The following is a 19,530-nucleotide window of genomic DNA, read 5'->3' as shown; positions in this document are numbered from 1 at the left end:
CCCGTACGGGCCAGTCTTGACAGACTCTGGGGTTGTGCGCCCATCTCACTTAAGAGGCCAGGGGCCAGCGCTGTCCGGAGACACTTCCGGGTCACGTGGCCAGCGTGACATCGCTGCTCTGGCGAGCCAGAGCCGCACACGGAAACGCCCGCTGGTAAGCGGTCCCTATTTATCTACTTGCACCCGGAGGTGCTTTCGAACTGCTAGGTTGGCAGGCGCTGGGACCGAGCAGCGGGAGTGCACTCCGCCGCAGGGATTCGAACCGCCGACCTTTCGATCGGCAAGTCCTAGGCGCTGAGGCTTTAACCCACAGCGCCACCTGCATCCCTTCATCAAGTATAGTAGACAACAAAACAGGTGTTTTCAATGGTTTCTGCCTTGTGACTGTTCCAGCTCCCTTACCTGAAGACTTACCATGACCTAAGGTGGAAGCAGTATATAGCATCAAGTAGCATCAAGTATCAAGCAATTGGAATCTTAAGTCTCCTAATTTACTCTGCAATCCTTTCAAAGCCAATGAAACTTACTTCTGAGTAAACATGATTAGGATTGTAGTGTGGGTCTCTGGATTGCCCCTCTTTGGCCCATTAAATAATTATTCTACACCACTATTTGATTTGCTGAATCTGGGCCTTTCTAGGATAAGTTGAGGGAGAATTGTAAGAGCAATATTGACATCTTTGCTATCTGTAAGTTGTCCAAGCAAGGATGGAATGGTGTTCTCTCTTGGCTTTTTCTTTCATGGTTGCTGTTAATAAGGGCTGTCAGAGGGTAGGACAGAAGAATCCCTTCTATTCTTGGCTTTTTATACACGGAATGGGGAAGAGAATGGAGGAAGCTTAAGGTGGAAGTAACCTGTGAAAAACCTGGGTCACTTGTCTGACGTGAGAAGACTTGGGTTTGATATTTAGCTAAGTTTTGCCAAGAGTAGACCTAATCGATCTAACTTAGTCAATTAATTTCAGAGGGTCTACTTTGAGTAAAACTTGGTTGAATACCAGCCCAATATAGTTTTCAAGCACTGGTCCAGCTGGCACTGTTACATGTTAGCTGAATTAAATTGTTGGTGGTTTTTTTTGCCCTTCCCCAGCTTTGGGGGTGAAGTGAGCCAGAAAACTGAATAAATATACAGACTTAATAAGGAATGTGGTGGGTTTTCTTCTTAGAACTGTGATATTATTTAATCTAGTGTATTATGATTTTGTAGCTTGAACACTGTCTAGCTCTAACTTTCTTTACCTACTGTTTATACTATCAGAGCAGTTTCCATAATCCTTTGCCAATGCAATAGCTTTCCCAGGTGTTAAATTTCATGGATACACTTGATTGCAGTTTTGAGGTTCTATGCAATGTTTTTCTGTCGTGACTGATCTATAAACCCGACCTTTAGAACTGGTAATATTTGTGCAGTCAAATTTGTCTTTGAGAAAACAAACAGAAATGATATGTTTTACTTGAATTGGATCTATGGTTCAAAGGTTTATGAGTTCTTGACAAGTATTGTAGAATGGTCCATTGTGTTGCTTTTCTGAAATAGTTTAATTAGCATGATTTTTCATGGTTCTTGGGCTTGTGTGTTTTATTGTGGAACAACGAAGAGCTTTGTGCCTTTAAAGGCTGATAACTTGTTTATGTCATAAAGCTTACAATTGTTAGTCTTTAGGTTCTACATGATCCTTTGCTGTTTTGCTATATCAGACTAGCATTCTTATTCTAGATATGATTCTTTAATATGCATTTCAAATGCTGGGAAATGCCCTATTTCTTCTGTAATATACATGATAGCAAGCTGGCAATTCTGAAGTTTTAGATTTGGGAAGAAGGAGGCAAGCTGCTGCCCATGGAATGTCTACACTAGACCTTATGCAAGCACCCATTTTAATACTACTTTGAGTTGAATTGAATTGAGACTGTTCTACACATCTGGCTACTTGATGTGGAGTAGTGTGCAGCTCAATGATTTTTTTTTTTTATATCCCAGAGCCAAAGATCAGCAGAGCTGGAATGGGATCACACATTTTCAGTGGTGAAATTAGCCAGAGCTAGTTTTCCTGTATGTATTCCTTAATTAGTGTGAATAGGACTTTACAGAGTTTCATGACCCCAGGAAACTTTTACAACCCAAAAAACATTTTTTTGCAAGCTTCTTCACACAAACTGCCTACACCCGTAATGCTAATTGAATATTTGAACTGGGCCTTAGTGTCTGGAACTTCTTATCTGCCCCAGCCTGTTTGAGTTTGAATTTGTTGACTTTCTGGAAACTATGCAAACTTGTCTTGTTAAGCTGATGATGATTCATACTGCTTTTAACATTTTATGGTGTTAATATTGTAGCTATAATTATTTGTTATAGGCATTTTAATTATACACATATGCCTCGATACTGGGCTTAGTTAGTGTGGGTGGTTGCTGTCCAGATCTTGACTCCCTTGAATGAGACTGATATGCATGATCCATTTCCATTGTAGTTTTGGCATGAAAACTTATGTTGGTCACCCTGCATGGAAGAGTGTGTTCTCGTTGATTCTCCTTGACCTGTCAGTTGTCTTTGATACCATTGACCATGATACACTTTGGGCTCAGCTGTCTTGATTTGGGGGTAGGTGGTACTGTATTGTGCTGATTCCCATCCCCAAGGGAGCCAAGGGAGCAATAGAGTAATAAAAACAAGTCCAATACAGACGCTGACCAGGAAATATATTCAGTTCAAAGGCTTGTTAAAAGAGGAAGGTTTTCAGTAGGTACTGAAAAGGCAACATATATGATGCCTGACTAATGACCAAGGGAAGGGCATTCCAAAGGCCTGATTCCTACATAGGACATCCGTAGGAGGCCTTCTCCTGCAGAGCACAGTAGTTGACTGGGTATATAAGAGATGAGACAGTCTTTCAGGTGTCTGGTTCCAAGCTGTATAGGACTTTATACACCAAAAACCAGCACCTTGAACTTAGCCAGTAGCTAACTGGTAGCCAGTGCAATTCTTTCAATAGCATGGTAACATGTTGATTATATTCTACTCCAGTGAACAGTTCAGCTGCTTCATTTTGCACAAGCTGAAGCTCTGATCTATGGTCTTATCCTCATCTGAGTCCTCACAGAGGGCCTGGCAGATCTGTATTGGAAGCAGCCTTATACTTGGCTTAGACCATCTCATTCAGTGTTGTCCACAATGACTGGCTATGGCTCTCCAATGTTTTAGACAAGACACATTTCCAGTCCTACCTGGAGATGCCAGGAATTGAATTTGGACCTATTGCATGCAAATGAGATGCTCTCCCACTGAACTAGGGCCCTTCCTCCTATGCATGTACTCTCTCATAGATAACAGCTAGGCAATTTTGTAAATTATTTCAACTTCTAAAAAAAATATAATTTGTTGTTTTCCCCAGTAAGCAATAATAAACCGACATAAATTGTGAATAGCAGATGAATGAGCACTCTTTTAAAGTAGCCCAGATGGATCAGCATCCCCAGAGATGTGTACATGGGTATTTTAATGATTATGTACACACTTTTTAAAATGCTAACATTTGCAGTGGGAAATGCAGCCAAGGAAATGCATTTGGCAAGTAAATGTGAGTTGCCCTTAGTGCATAAATATAAAAAAGGGTCAGAGCCACAGAGAAACTAAATTAAATGCAACAATCATGTAGTCAGTTTGATGTTCTGTACTTGAAGCTGCCTCCCATTTCTCTGCTGTTCTCTCCAGACAATTTGTAGCATAAGTACTGCTTCTGTCTGCTGAGTTTTTAAGAAGTGCAACAAAACTATGCACTTGCAAGGATGTGTAGAGCGGCAGATGGAGGACATGGCAGAAAACAGAAAAGTATATCAGACATTTTCCTGCTTACATCTCCCCCCGACTCCACCTTGAAACAAACCCTTTTCCTATTTGCTGCACAAAAGCAAGAATAGCAAGAGGACTAGGAAAGCGTTGCCAAGGTGCCCCTGCCTGCCACCTTCTCAAAGATACAGCGAAGGAGAATCCATGGAGATATTAACATTTAAGTAATTTAACTCTCTACAGGTGGGCCCTGGGAGATTCTTACCAACTGAAATCTTTAGATCCTGGGCTGCTAGCAAAAGCCTTTGCTTGGAATGACAGAAAGAGAATACAAAGTGAAATGCAAGGCTGCTTCTAGACAAGTTGCTTCTAGTGTGAATAATCATTGCTCTTCCCCTGAAAGCTACATCTGGATTTGCAATTTGTTTTTTTCCTTTCTGCTGTCAATGATATTTGCCCTGTTTCTGTATGTATGTTCAGACTGTTTTGTTTTATCTACATCAGTGTGAGTTCAGGGCTGATGTGGGTGGGGAAGGGAAAGGCCCAGATCATCTGGATGACTTTTTGAAGCTTCAGCACACATTCCCAGTTGTACCTATGGGAGCTTTGGGCTTAATAGCTCCCTCGCTGTATTTGCCTCAGCACTGCAGCTGGGAATGGAAGGCGTTAAATTCCTTTCCCCTGAATGTTTTAATACTGATAAATCCCCCAATTCCTGCTATTGATTTTTTAAAATGATGTTGTTGCTTATTATTATTATTAACATTTAATAATAATAATTGTAATAATATAATGATATTCACCTTTCACCAGCAGGTCCCAGTTTAAAATTCAGAATTAAAAATAAATTAGTCACAAGAAGAGCAATTTCACATCTCAGGTAATGGTGCATCTTCAGCATTTGCCAAAAGTCGTATAGTGAAAAAGCCAGAAGGAATTCCACAATTTAGGGGCTGCCACAGAGAATGTCCTTTTCTGGACTGTGGCCCCTTCTACTGGAGGTGGAACTGCCAAGAGGGCCCCTTCCACTGGCCCAGGAAGGTCCATAGGGAAGGAGGCGTTTCCCCCCAGCTATTTGGGGCCTAATGGTGTTTTTAGCATCATGCGTTGTTTGGTCCTATGGATCCAGAAGAATGAGAGAACCAACATTGTCAAGGTGTCTTGGGGCCTATGATGCTCCTGAACATGCCTGCAGAACTGTTCTGGGACAACAATGCAAGTTCTAGATATTGTGGGAGGATTTCAGCATCATGTCATTATGATTGTTCAATCAGGACTGAGCCTTTCTGCTTGCCATGCAGAATGAGCTCCCCTGTGATGGCCTGGGATTTGGATTTGGAGGCTGAACCTGAGGAATCCCAGCCTGCACAGGAGTTCCCACCTTCAGAACCAGCTGAGCCAGGGCTGGGGCTTGAGCCTGAAGGGTTCTAATCCTGTGCTGGATCTTCAGGTACAGGCACCAGCTGAGTCTGCTCTGGCTCCTGAGGTGATAGAGGACCCATTGGCTGCAGGTGCTCCACTCTCAGCCCTGTCAGGGGAAGCTGAAGTTGCCTCTGGGTCCGGTAACCCTCCAGCCTCTCCTGAGCTGCAGAGGTTCAGGGCAGAGAGGCGGAGGGAACTAAGTTCCCGCAGGAGGAGTGCTCGCCTCCGGGCCAGGAGAGGCGAGTCACCTGTGGACTGGGGCTGCCCTATGCCTCGGGGCAGATAAAAGCCAGTCTGCCCCAGTCCCACGTTGTGGGAGCAACATTGTTGGTAGCCTGTTCCTGCCTGCACCCTGTCCTGCTTCCCTGCCAGTGTTCCTGACCTCACCCGACTCCCTGCCTTGGACCCAGCTTCAGCTTTGATGGACAGCCTCCATACTGCACCCTTGACCTTGGACTGGGCTCAGACCTCACCACACGGTTAACCCTTGGGACCAGCACATCCCCTCTCCTTTCCCTCACCGGGCTGTTCTGGGAGTTCTCCTGACTCCACCCCACCCAGACTGATTTTGGGGGGTGCAGGGGGAAAACAGTGCAGTTGTTTAGTTGAATCTGGCCCCTGGTGGACACGTTGCTGCTGCTGTCACTGCTGCCTAATGAAGACCACAGCAGAATTCCATCTTGCTGCCACCATCACCTAGTAAACTTCAGTAGAGTGGGGAAGCAGGCATGACAGTGGAAAGGCCCAGCGTGGAGCTAAAGACCGCTTACCGTTTCCCAGGAAGTGGGGAGGGGGGGGCAAGAGTCCTCACCCAGCTGACTGCGGGGTTCTTCTGGGATATCCCACCAAAATGCAAATTCGAACTGGCCAGTCGTTACCCAGACTAGTGGCTGGGTTTTTGGAGACCTACCTGAGGAAGCCAGTCTCCACTTAGGTCCACCTCTGTGGCTTAAATTCTGACTGTGCTGTGAGTGGGCAGTGTAGTAACAGACTCTTTGTTTTGTTTCATGCGGCAGACTAACATCCCTCTGAAAATGTCTACTAAATGTAGGTTAATGTGATCAAGTACATCAGATACTCATTTTGAGCAGCAAGCAGTTTCTTCTGCTGTTGCTCCCCCCCACCCCCGAAATATATTCCTGCACTTAATATTTACTCTCTTTTTGCACTTCATATTTTCTTTCCAGTGCATGTAAAGGGTAAAATATACCAAATATTCATATATTTATTCTCCTGGTCTTTGAAACTTCAGCTGTGTTCAGGACATCTTCATATTCACATCAAAATCATGTTGATGTATTTTATTTGCTACTGGTTTTTTGTTTTGCTAGTAAATACTGTCCCAACCTATTGTAGCATTAAAACTGTTCAAATGAATTATATATGCCATGTTGGCACGTATGTTGCTTGGAAGAAATCTCTTTTAAAAATTTAAGATCTTTTACTTTTACACAGTAGCATGCATTGGAAATGTTCCCATTCTTCCTTTTCTCTTGAGATGAATAATTTAAAATATATATGTAGCTTTTTAGAAAAACCATTTCTTGTGTAGGGAGCAAGTCATTTTAGAACATTCTCTGTTCAAGTTACAATATCCCACTTTATAACTTGATTGCATTAGCCTGTTGACAACAATACTATCATAGCGAAAGCTCATTAGTAGAACTTTTTAATATCATTGTGCATCTTTGCTAATGCTATTCTTTTTAAGACAATGTAATTCAGCAAAATCACTTATCTACCTTTTATGATAAGCTATTAGGTAATGAGTAGGTTTGAGAAGTTAAGTACTAAAGAGCTGTGTGTTTATGGAAAGTGAACAAAAGAGGCAAGCAGATGTGGGTGAGTTATTTAGCACAGCCTTGTAAGTAAGCCTATAAAAATTACTGCCCTCTTAAAATTTTTGGTGTACTACTAGAGCTGCAACAGAAGGGATAAGAAGCTCCTATTGCCTTGCAAGATACCTTCTGGAGAAGAAACCCTACAAATGTAGAGTGGAGTCCATAAGGCTGTTGAATGGCATCTTGCATGCCTCCTTCCAGCAACTCCTGCAGCCAACCTGGTGGCAAATGTATTGCTTTGCTTTGGACCACATTGGCGAGGCCGAGGGAGGGGGGCAGTTCTTGTCACCTGAGCAGCCCTGGCCTGTACTCCAGGATACTGTACACTGAGAGGAGGGAACCTCTTATTCAGGGAACAAATTTAGTCCACCTGTCCTCTTTATCTGAATCTTGGGAATTTCCCCAAGGCTACAACCCACCACTGGCCTTGCTTCACATATGCCTTTAGCATTCTTGTATGACTGGAATGTGTCCTTGAACTCTGATAATGGCTTTTATTTGCCCAGAGGGTGAACAGAGAGTGGTGTGTGTATAAACTACCCTACAGTGCAAAAGTAAAAATTATATTTATTACGCTGCCAACTCTTTCCTCTGGTTCCACCCATCATTGCCACATGCCCCTCAGAATGTTACCCAGAAGAGGAATCTATCCTCAGGTTGGAAGAGCTTTCCCCACCTCAGTGATGTTTTGAGATAGAGGGTTGTTCCTGGTAAAATCTGGAAAATTGAATAGGACAGCTGGATATAAATGGTGGCAGAGTGTGTTGGGTTGGCGTTGGGAAGAACCAAAGGAAGAATTTGTGCAAAGTTTGATGGAAGAAATAGGAAAGTCAGAGGAGATTTGTGACAACCCTGGCAACTGTTTCTGATGACTGAAGTCTGGCTTTCTCAAGCCAGCGTTTTGTTACAGGATATAGCAGAAGCTCTATGGAGTGAAAGTTGAGTCAGACCTAATTTGTGCATTTGAGAGGAGAAGGGTTGCCGCAGAAAACAAAACTACAAGTCCGCATGCCAAATCACTTGTGAGAAGTCCTTGCTGATGAGGTTCCAATGACTGAAATCATACCAGCACATGCCATGCAAAAACAGGGGTTGCTCTTGTATGGTTGGAACTGTTCCAGTCTTGTAGTAATTTAGTTTATGTATATAACTGCCTTAACAGAGTTAGGTTTCAAGCTGCAACCCACCTACCCTTTTTGCAGGCAAGAACTAGGTCTTATTGTCCTCAGTGAAGAGTATGGGTTTGCCTCTGTGCAAGGAAAAGAAACCAATTGTTGTAACTTGCTTGGCCTTGCCACTCCCGTGAAAGGCTTGTCTGTAAAATATTGTTAGCTTGTGTTTTACACCAAGCCAGGACTGAAAAGTAGAATATTTGCACCTCAGATATTTTTTAAAATCCTATAGTTACAATGCTGAAAACATTTTCCAATTATAATTTTAATTGGAAATATGTATGTGTATTTTGTGACATGGGGATGACCAAGAATGGGTCTCCATGCCCAGATAAATGTGTCTTCCCCTGTTCCCATCATACATACTGGAGCTATTGCTATGGAGTACAGAACAAATGTTCTCAAACAAGCTTGACGTGTGTGATGTAAGCATCATGGAGGAATGAGTTTGTGTTAATACATTGCTATTTTGCCTTTCCCCTAAGAAGCTCAAGGTCATGTGCATGATTTTATCTTTACAACAGCCCAGTGAGATAGGTTAGGCTGAAAGACAATGACTAAGCAAAGTTACCTAGTAAGTGTGAGAAATCTAGCTTCAGTTCTCCCTAATCTAGCCTGTACACTACACTGCTGCTGGTTTGCATCTGTTTCTCTGACTCTTACCTAACTTTATGATAAATAAAAACCACACACAAGACCATTAGAAGCACTTGTGTTCATATACTTTATTCCTGAATATTTGAAGTTGCGGGAGATACAACTCAAAATTATTCTAATGTAGACTTTGGAAAGTATGTTCTCATTGTTCCAAATAAGTCTATTAACTTTTCTTATGTCTTTGCATAAAAGATGGGGAGGCTGCTATTTGTTTTAACATTATTAAAGTTTAATTGTAATTTAAGAAGCATAAAAACAATTTACAATTTTCCGTGATGCTTTCAGATTTTGTCTCCATTTCAGAGACAGCATCAGTCAGAAAGAAGCATATGACCCCCATTAAATGGAAAAGTGGATAAAAAAAGAATGCTGTTCTTTCAGTCACAAAGAACTTTAAAAAAAGGATCTTTTAGCTGCTTTTGTGTGGAAAAATGTACCAAGGTTAACAGATTCATTTTAATCTGGAGAGTTTTGACCTTTGATCAGACATCTGTCATGTAGCTTGGTTTTGGCCTTCATTAAAAAATTCCATCTATAGCCAGTTAGTCTATAGCATTCCTCAATTTAGGCCTCATACCCTTTTTATTATTCCGTTGCTATTCTCCTCACTCTTCCCCAACTGAAGGAGTCATTGTAGAAATGGAGAAAAACCAAGAATATTGGAGTACAATTTATTATTATTATTAAATTAAATTTGTATACTGCCCTATACCCATATGTCTCAGGGCAGTTCCCAAAACAAAGTTACAATATACGAAGCACAAAATACATAATAAAAGCCAAACTACAAAATGCATAATAAAAACAATCAAAACAATTAACAATACTAATGTATACACACGAATAAACAATACACTCCTTGACAAAAGACCCTAAACAGTACTCCAGCCCCCAAATACAAAAATCCGAATGAACATTTAACAACTACCGTATTTTTTGCTCTATAAGACTCACTTTTTCCCTCCTAAAAAGTAAGGGGAAATGTGTGTGTGTCTTATGAAGCAAATGCAGGCTGCGCAGCTACCCCAGAAGCCAGAACAGCAAGAGGGATTGCTGCTTTCACTGTGCAGCGATCACTCTTGCTGTTCTGGCTTCTGAGATTCAGAATATTTTTTTCTTGTTTTCCTCCTCCAAAAACTAGGTGTGTCTTGTGGTCCGGTCCGGTGCGTCTTATAGAGCGAAAAATACGGTACTTTAAACAATCGCACCCTACAAAGAAAACAGCATCCACCCAAGTTAATACCCCACCCGTTAAAACAAATGAATCATCAAGATTTCTGGGTGGTATACAATAATAAAATCCTGCGCATAGCGACTTAAAATATCATAAAATACATTATGCATTAAGATTCAAACTGGTATCTCTAGAACTCTGAAGTCTCATATAAGCTTTTTTGCCTCAGTTCCCCCCAAAGGCCTAAAACTGCACTGCAAATGTAATAGAGCTATTTGAAATATGATAGCAGGGCCAGCCCACCCATGAGATGGGGTGGAGCCTTGGGCGCCCTGCCCACTCCACCACTGACATAGAAGTAGTGCCTGCATCAGTGCCGATTTCCAGATAGATCTCACTGGAACCCGTCCTTACTTCACTCTACCGCCAAGCAGCTAGGTAAGGGATGCTTCTGCAGGGATGCTGTGGTGGTCGGGGCAGCCCTTCCCATTTCACGTCAAGTGGCAAAACACGATACGCTGGTCCTGTATGGTAGACAATGTTCCAGTACACCCATTATTCCGTTCTGTTTCCCATCCAATATTCACAGGGCAGTAAGACAATTCTTTGACATGTTGATAATTAATAGTCTCCGTTTCTACCTCATTCATTCATTAAATCTATCTGATAAGTCATTTTAGTTTGACCTCTGCGTGCCATACAAGGGGTTGTTTCTGTCTAACCAGTTGATACACAAGCAAAGCTATGTGAGTGCTTCTGTGGCAATTTTTTTAGGCACTATTTTTTGTTTGGCAGCATTCTGGTAGCAATTGAGAGCTGGGGGCTGAGGGTCATGAATATTCTGGCACATCTCGAAAAGCACCTTCTGATGATGGTGCTTCAAAATGGTGTGAATTGACTGCTGCGGCACAGCAAGAGATGAAATGTTGCTAAAGCAGTTGGGTTTCCTCAGCAGCTGAGACTTTCCTCTTTTCATGATGGGCAAGAGTTGAGAATTTTGTGTGTGTGCTGAACCACTACAAACATCTTGCCCATATTCTCATGTCGCCTCTGCTGAAACTGATTCCATAGGATGAGGCCAATCAATTTCTGACCCAAGAAATTCTGTGCAAGAATTCCCAGTATGCATTCTGTACAAAGGGAAAATCGTATTTAATCTTGGTATATCCAGCCATGCCGTGCCAGTAACCACAATGGAGAAGGCTTGTAATAACAGTCTCAGTAGGGGGTTTGCTTCAGTTTTCTTAACTGGATGGGCAACTGTTTCTTTTACTGTTGTGCATTCTGAAAACACACAATTTTATTCTGACTTTCATCACGAGCGGCAGCACATTTTATTTGCTGACTGCTTGGTTATTAAACAGGAGCATGCTGAATTGTTTATTATTCTATATGTTCATCTTGGTCTTGTTTGCAGCTTTAAGGGAAAATGCAAATGGAGCAGAGAAGACTGTGATTAGTGTTTTACATAACTGTCACTTACTGTAATTACATGTTTTTAATCAGTAAAATTGCTTCCATGTTCTATTAACAAAATTCTTTCCTTTGACTCCCTTTCAGAATTCTGAGTAACAACAAGATCTTGTGGTTAAAGAACAACTCTTTCATTGGACTGAGATTCTTGGAGAGACTGTGAGTAGCTGTTCAGTTCTCCCTGTAACTCCCCACCCCAACCCTGAACCCTGTTTCTTGTAATCATTTGAAATGTTTAAATAAATATTCAGAACAACTCAGAAGCTCTGCAGTGTGTACAAGATTAGGGTTTCTGGGTCAGACTTTCAGAGCAATACACATAAAGAAAATGAAAACTGCACTAAAGCAGTTGTGTCAATTTGGAACAAAAATAAATGAAAAGGAGGAAATGTGCATTTTCATAACCTGTTGGAATGCAGGTTGGCAAATAAAAGATTTCGCTCCAGGTTATATGTTGCATGGTTAGATTAACTCTTGAGTTCCCAGTCTACTGTCTTAGCCAGCCTCCCTCAACCTGGTTCTCTCCATATGTTTTGGATCCCAACACCCATTATCCTTGACTGCTGACCATGCTGGCTGAGGCTGATGGGAGTCATAGCCCAAAATATCTGGATCAGAGTACGTAAGTGTGGTTTTGGCTTTCTGAATAAATGGACCAGGCTGTGCCTAGTAGTAATAAATGACCAAGGCAGACAACTGATAGCCTCTATGGTCCCGTCCCCCCCGTTGTGTTGTTATATGTTTGGCTTATTCTGAAAAATCCAAGGAGACAACCATAGGTTATGAGAAACACAGAACTGGGTGGAAAACATAATCCTTGTATCAATTTCCTTTTCCCACCTCTTCACCTTGTACTGCAATTTACCTCATATCCTCAAGACATCATCACATTGACAGAACCTTCAGATTTCTGCCAGTGCAACCAATGGTGTGGAATACATAAAGGAAAGCAGTTTATAACAGGAGGAAGATACTATGAGTTACAGAATGAGTTCTTCTCATTCTCCTGCAGAGACGTCTGCTGAAAAACAATTCTGATGGGATTAATCATTCATCCTGTAAGGTTACAAGTATAATATAAATATAATTCATACAATTATATTGTATGAATCTAAAAACGGTTCCTGTAGTTCCAAGCTAAAGATACTTTACATGGACTTTCCAAAAATCATCCTTGTAGTTGAACTTTTGGCCCCCCAAAAGGGAAAAGAAAACATCCAGGATATGTGCTATCCCAGAGAAGAAATTAAGATCCCATATTTGCATGTTCTGCAAATATGGGCTTCAGTATAACATGTCTGTCTGTTTGCCTATAAAATAGTTAAGCATCCCAAATTTCAAACAAAATACTTTCAGAAAACTTGACTGCTCTGACTAGCTAACAAACGTAGGCATCTAGAGATCTATTTAGAGAATTACATTCTACTTTAGATTCAGAGGTTGTTGCAGTAGTTGAGGAAGCCCCTTTTAATCACAGAAATCAGGTGCAATACTGATATGTATGTCTAATTTGAAGTTACAATCAGGTATAAATTGTAGTTACGAAATTCCTACCAGAGTAGAGACTTTCATATATTAGACGAGTGTGGAACCTCAGGCCAATGAGTTGAACGCAGTTTCCTGAGCCTCTCTATTTAACCCTCTGGTTTTTGTCTAGAACAAGACACCTTTTCTCAGCCAAATGCCTTAGTAGCTCTGCTTTATGTCCTCCTATAGTCGCCCCCCCCCCCCAAGGTTGGACATGTATTTGAACTGTGTGGCAATGCCTACTGCTTGTCTAGATGGGTTTGTGTGGATCCAACTCTTTGGTCTCTTTCAAGAGTAACTGGATTTGTCTGGCCACCAGATGCTCAAGCAACTTCCCTAAAAAGGATATAATGGCAACTAGCCCAAACCCCAGGGTTCAGCACTTAGTAGCAACTTTGCCCTCTGGCCATTTCTGACGGAGATGCCTAAACTCCCACTTCCAATAAGCTGCTTGGTGGCTCCAAGTAAATTATCTGTATCTTACCATCCTGGCCCAAGCTCCTTGTTATTATGAGATCTAACACTTTTTCCATCCAATTTGAAAGACTGGGAAAATGGCAGCAGACTGACAATGCTCACTAGAAAAATTACTTCTGATCCTCAAAAACGGTTCTCCCTTCCCTTCTCCTTACTGTTATCTTGACTCATGCCACGTTTCATCAGGGTCACTGCAAATTAAATGTGGGAAATCATTTCACTATATTTTAAGAGGTGAAAGTCTAGTAAGATTAATTGAACTACGCAGTAGTGCTAGACATTATTGATGACACCATTTCAGCACATTATGTTAAAGGAATAATATCAGTAAGGATAATGAGCGCAGTGTATCTAATAGAAATCTAACATAAAACGAATTGATGGCAACAGCCAAGTATTAAAAGGGCAACTGTGACTCATGTGACTGTGATTAGGGCCATAACTAGAAGCAGGTCTGATTTCATTAATCTAAGCATTTCTAAACTGTGGGGCAGGGCTATCAGCTGGAGCACTGATTTCCACCTTCACTAAATTTGGAAGGAGAAAAAGGAAGGAAAAGGAGAGAGGAATAAGTGCAGCAATCATTTCCAAGGTTTTCTTTTCTCTCTCCCCAAGATTTTCTGAGATGTCAGAGATGGCCACAGCTAATGATGAAATATTAAACGGGGCTGATTTGCGCTAAAGGGAGAGTACTTGAATGTGTTCAAGGGAACATGTATGCTTTTATGTTGAGATTCTAATGTATTGTCAGGAAGAACTTTCTTCCTACTAAATTGGATGGTGATCATTCCTCCCGTCCCTTTTTCCTGTGCTGAATGGCAAAGCTTGCTTATATAATAATAATAATAATAATAATAATAATAATAATAATAATAATAAAAATAATAAAAACATTTTATTTATATCCCGCCCTCCCCAGCCGAAGCCGGGCTCAGGGCGGCTAACAACACTAAAACAGTACAACATTATAAAAACATTATAAAAAGTAAGGCACTTGAATTTAATTTTCTGAATTTTGGGGGATCCAGGAGAAAAGCAAAATGAAGTGTTTGACATTCCTAGGGATGTCAAAAGTACTTGTGATCCTGTGAACAATGTAATGCATTTTAAATTTCATTAATGCAGTCTATTGGCCATTTGCCACTGTAAGCCATGGCTAATTACTTAATGAGAATATGCAGATGGGTCCAACTTTCCTCCCCTTGTGCAAACAGGAGTGTAAAACTAAAACCAGTGGTTCAGTGTTGTTTCCAAACCAGGGCTTATGGCTTATTTTGCTTCAAACAAACATTCTCTGGTTCGTCAGAAGTGGCTTAGTCATGCTGGCCACATGACCCGGAAGCTGTATGCCAGCTCCCTCGGCCAATAAAGCGAGATGAGCACCGCAACCCCAGAGTCGGCCACAACTGGACCTAATGGTCAGGGGTCCCTTTACGTTTACCAACCTCAATGTGAGAACCAGCCTACTGTTTCTGCTTTAATAAATAGGTCCCATATTTCTGCCATTTATAGTTCTTTTCTTTTTTTAACTGGGTAGGAGAAATGTTACAGTGCTGTTGTAACAAACAGGAAAACTACATAGCCGTCAAGAAGTATGTGTTTCTGTATGTGTGTAAATACACACACACATGCACACGGTGCACCATGGTGCTAGGAAGTCTTCACTCACCTGGTTTACACAACATGCTAAGCCAAACCTTATCCTTGCCTTAGTGAGACTGTGGTTTCCCAAAGCAACTGCTGTACACCTCTCCAGTCTTTTTTCCTGCCATGTCAAGCCTAAGTTTGCCTTAGTGTGTTATTCGAACTGGGGCTTGTGGTTAAGGTCTCTCCTCACTAACCACGAGCTTGTAACCAAGTTTTGTTCTTGGTTATAGCTTGTGGTTTTTTGGGAGAGAGCTTAACCACCAAAACCACTCCTGTTAAAATGCCGAGCTAAACTTTGGCTTAGCTCAGGTGGTGCAACAGCAAAAAGGACTGGGGAGAAGGAAAACCTCCCTCTGCAGGATCCTGCATGCTTGTGCTGTTTCACTAAGCCAAGGTTGGCTTAGCATGTCATGTGATCCACTGTCGTCTAATGACATTAACTATTCATTGTGAAGCTTTTGGTCATTGAATGCTTCTTGCCTTCCGAATTTCTTTTTCCATTTTTCTGCTTCTCTCATGCTCATCTGAGATTCTGAGGTTTGTTTGTTATACTTAGGGGCTTAACCTCTGGTTATCATTGATCTTTCTTTAATAATGCCCATCATTCCAGTCAATATTAAACTCTACCATGTCCAAATGTTAAACTCTACCATGTTCTGAAGAAGTGTGCATGCACACGAAAGCTCATACCAAGAACTGACTTAGTTGGTCTTTAAGGTGCTACTGGAAGGAATTTTTTTCCATGTCCAAATAGTTATACTGCACTTCAAACCACATGCAGCTTTATTATTTTCCAAGGTATCTGCAACCTGTATACTCCATTTCATATGAGAAATATGTAGTCTTTGATACATTTCATCTGTAAATTTTGTTAGGAAATTTATAAGCATTAGCATTAACCCTTGGGTGGGAGATGAGGGAAGTGGTGATATTTATTTGAGGCGCTCATGCTCATGTAGTATTTTTTCTCCTTTTCTTTTCTTTTTTGATGGTGGGGTCAGGTGAAGAGTCATTGCCCAGTCTATTAGAAAGTAGGTTCTGTACCTTCCCCACCCTTGGGTGAAAGCTTGCTATTGCAGATATATCCCCCACCCCTGACCAAGTGCCAGACAAGGGGGAATGCTTGGTATGAATGTTTTATTTAGGGGGAGTGTTTGTATTTGTGTACTGTTGCTGCTTGTATGTGAGTATTTGTCCAGGTTTGCCTGGGTCTCATTGTGTAGACATGTGTGGGGGTTGCTGGTTGAGGATGCGAGACTGAATTATGGGAACGCTTGCAGTGTGGGCAGTGTGATTTGAGGGTGTGTGAGAATGCTGAAGTTAAATATATTGGTTTAGAGTATTTGATGTAAGTTTGTTGATTGTGTAAGTGTGTGCTTGAGTGGAACTGAATGCAATGTATTACTAGCTGTAGTTCAATTAAGTTGTGTGTACAGGCGCTGGGAATTTAATTGGTTTATTTAATTGCATGATGGATTGGCATATGGTGGTTGGGAAGAGGAAGTTGTTTTCCTTTTGCCAAATTGTCAGTCCAGTTATTTAAAAGTGTGGAATGTGCGCTTTGTGGCAGATTTCCATTTGTTACATTTGGTTTCCTGGTGTTTCGAAGATAAATAATTGTATCCTGCAAACTGGAGATGCAATACACTTCTGGAAAGAAACTTATGTGTGTGCTGTATACAAAAAAAATCATCCCTAACTGTGGGCAGTATTGGATAGTTTCCAGAATATGCAGATGAAAGTGGCCCTGCTTCTTTCATTTTTAAAAGAAAACCATGGTTACTTTGAATATAAAATGTGTATATTAATTGGAAGGTAAATAATATTCCATTGCCTTTTGTCTTTTGTTATGTCACATAATCAAGGCTGATTAATCTTTATGCCTTGTCATTCTGCTTCCTAGAACTTGTATGCACCTCAACTTCTCTTTTCATTTGTAGACCATCAGTCATATTTTATTCTTCTCAGCTATCACTATGTCTTCAAGACTGACTCTTCTCTGAATTAGTCAGCCTTGTCTGCCATGTACCTGTCCCTGCCAATCCAGTCTCTTTGTTTATCTTACCATGTCCTTCTGCCAGCTTTCTCACAGATGAATCAAACTTCTATTGCAGAGAGACATATTCTGTCATTATTAGTATCCCTTTGGAACTATATTCCCTAGTACTGGCATGACAATACATATTACATGCAATGCAAAAAAGTGGGTGCCAGTCCAGTTCATCCATCAGGTGCCCTAGTTTGAGTTTTTACCATTTTACTTCACAATCTATAAAATATAAAATAATTTATATTGTTAAGAAACAGTTTGAGTTTTTGTAAACAAACAAACAAAAAAAGACACATGAGCTTCACAGATGACAATCTGTACAGTGCTTCATTGAGCTTCATTTGGATGTCCACTCTGTTTAATTATGCTTTATATTTGTAATTGTGCAAAGCAAAAAAAAGAACAAAAATATTTTTGGAATAATGTTATAAGAAGGAAAACAAATATTTAAGGTACAAGCTCCAAACGTGATGCATTTTATACTATGTAACAAGCTAAATTTAAGAGGTTCTTTTTAGGTGCATGTGTGCTACTCAGAAGTGTTCCCATTGAGTTCAATGGGATTTACTCCCAGGTATATGATTGCAGCTTAACTTTTGCTTATATTTCTCCCTACCTCTTTTATTTAATGAACAGATTTCACACCAGCCATTATCATAATACATTTTAAAGAAATGAGATTGCCTGTATTTACAAAAATGTTCAGAGTTTGTCATGTTAAAGACCAACAAATCTTTGTTCTGGGCCTCCAGAATTCTACAACAAAACATTAAAAAACCTACAACTCATTGAAAAGCCTTTAAAACTGAAAGGCTCATCTACCACACAGTTATATGAAAAGGCAAGTAGATTTTTCTTGCACAATGCGGATAATGCACAAGTATTATGCTATCATTTTCTGCTGCGTTTTCAAGCAGAGTTCATGCCAAGTTCACAGACTATGTAAAAGGGGTTTGTTAACTGGGGCTGCCATTCAATAGAATTGATCCTCTCTCAAGGTCAATGTAACATTATGGCCTTCCCTGAAAATATCTGAGTTCTGAGTTTTTTAGAATCCATTGAGTTCATTGCCATCAACATGTTTACAACATGTTTCAAAACCAAAGCTAACGATAGATCACACTGATGGCTGCCTTAATGAGAATGTTTAACTGATAATGCTTTTTATTTACTAGTATAATCATTCAAATTACCATAGGTTCTTTGTTCTGTCAACCATTTAGTGAGCTTATCATCTCTCATTTGTGGAAATGTTTCTTGAGTTCTGTAGTTTTCTATTGCATGCATTTTCTTTCCCTTTCCAGGCATTGAAGGCCCTAGTTAGATGGCTGCGACAATCTCTTTATGCTTGAGTAGAAGCAGCGCTCAGCGCTGTTAACAGGAAGGAAAAAGCCCTTCAGCTTATTTGTGCCTATTGACCACTTGGCCTATCACACATTGGCTGCTCCAGATTCACTCACTTTTCTTATGTTGTCAAATCAAATGCATGCATCCCAGAGCACAGAGGGGAAATTCCTCTTAAGGTAGCTGCTCAGATCTGTGGTTCCAATAGGAATATATTATGTATTGAAAGGGGAATGCTAGATGAAGAAAAGGGAATGGGATGGGCCAGGGCTGAATTTATGGAAAAGAAGAGAATAGGAAGTTGTGTGAAGAAAATGCTTCTGGAGATTTTTTTAGTGCAAGGCTATATGGATATCTTTCCAAATACATTATTTGCATTCAGGTCTGAATGGCTAATAAGTTTAAATGCTTGCAAATTTAGCAACAGAGGGGGTGACTGAGAAATGATAAGACATTTTAAATGCACCAGGTAACAAGATTGGCTTATACAGTGGTACCTTGGTTTAAGAACAGCCCTGTTTACGAACTATTCTGTTTATGAGCTCCGCAAAACCGGAAGTAGTGTCCTGGTTTGCGAACTTTACCTCGGTCTAAGAACGGAAGCTGAACAGTGGAAGGGCTCTGGTGGTGGGAGGCCTCATTATGGAACGTGCGCCTCGGTTTAAGAATGGTTTCAGTTTAAGAACAGATTTCCAGAATGGATTAAGTTCGTAAACCGAGGTACCACTGTACTGAGAATTAATGTTGTTTCTTTAGTACTGTTCCCAAATGAAGCAACTTAAGCTATCATTGAAGCTGTATGGAAGAATATGATGGATGGAAAAGCCTTCATGTAGAATAATATCTTGAAAGAGGAAGCATTGAATTCATGTACTGAAGTTTGGTGTGTGCCAATTCTAGCATTGCTTAGTGTGATTAAGAAGTGTGGATAATAATGTAATAAATAAGGTATTTGTACA

General features: G+C 40.7%; 1 protein-coding gene across 1 annotated transcript in view; it reads left to right on the top strand.

Moving 5' to 3' along the window:
* The window catches only part of ADGRA1 (adhesion G protein-coupled receptor A1), a 313,190-nt gene that overhangs the window by 31,267 nt on the left and 262,393 nt on the right, over positions 1-19,530 (top strand). The window contains exon 3 of the mRNA XM_083740999.1: positions 11,614-11,685. Coding sequence (XP_083597125.1) covers positions 11,614-11,685 — 72 coding nt within the window. The remainder of the gene's footprint in view (positions 1-11,613; positions 11,686-19,530) is intronic.

This window comes from Podarcis gaigeae, assembly GCF_964106915.1.
Source record: "Podarcis gaigeae genome assembly, chromosome: 5".
Lineage (NCBI taxonomy): Eukaryota > Metazoa > Chordata > Lepidosauria > Squamata > Lacertidae > Podarcis > Podarcis gaigeae.
Note: the sequence above shows the minus strand (reverse complement) of the source record. Positions and strands in the feature narration are given on the sequence as shown.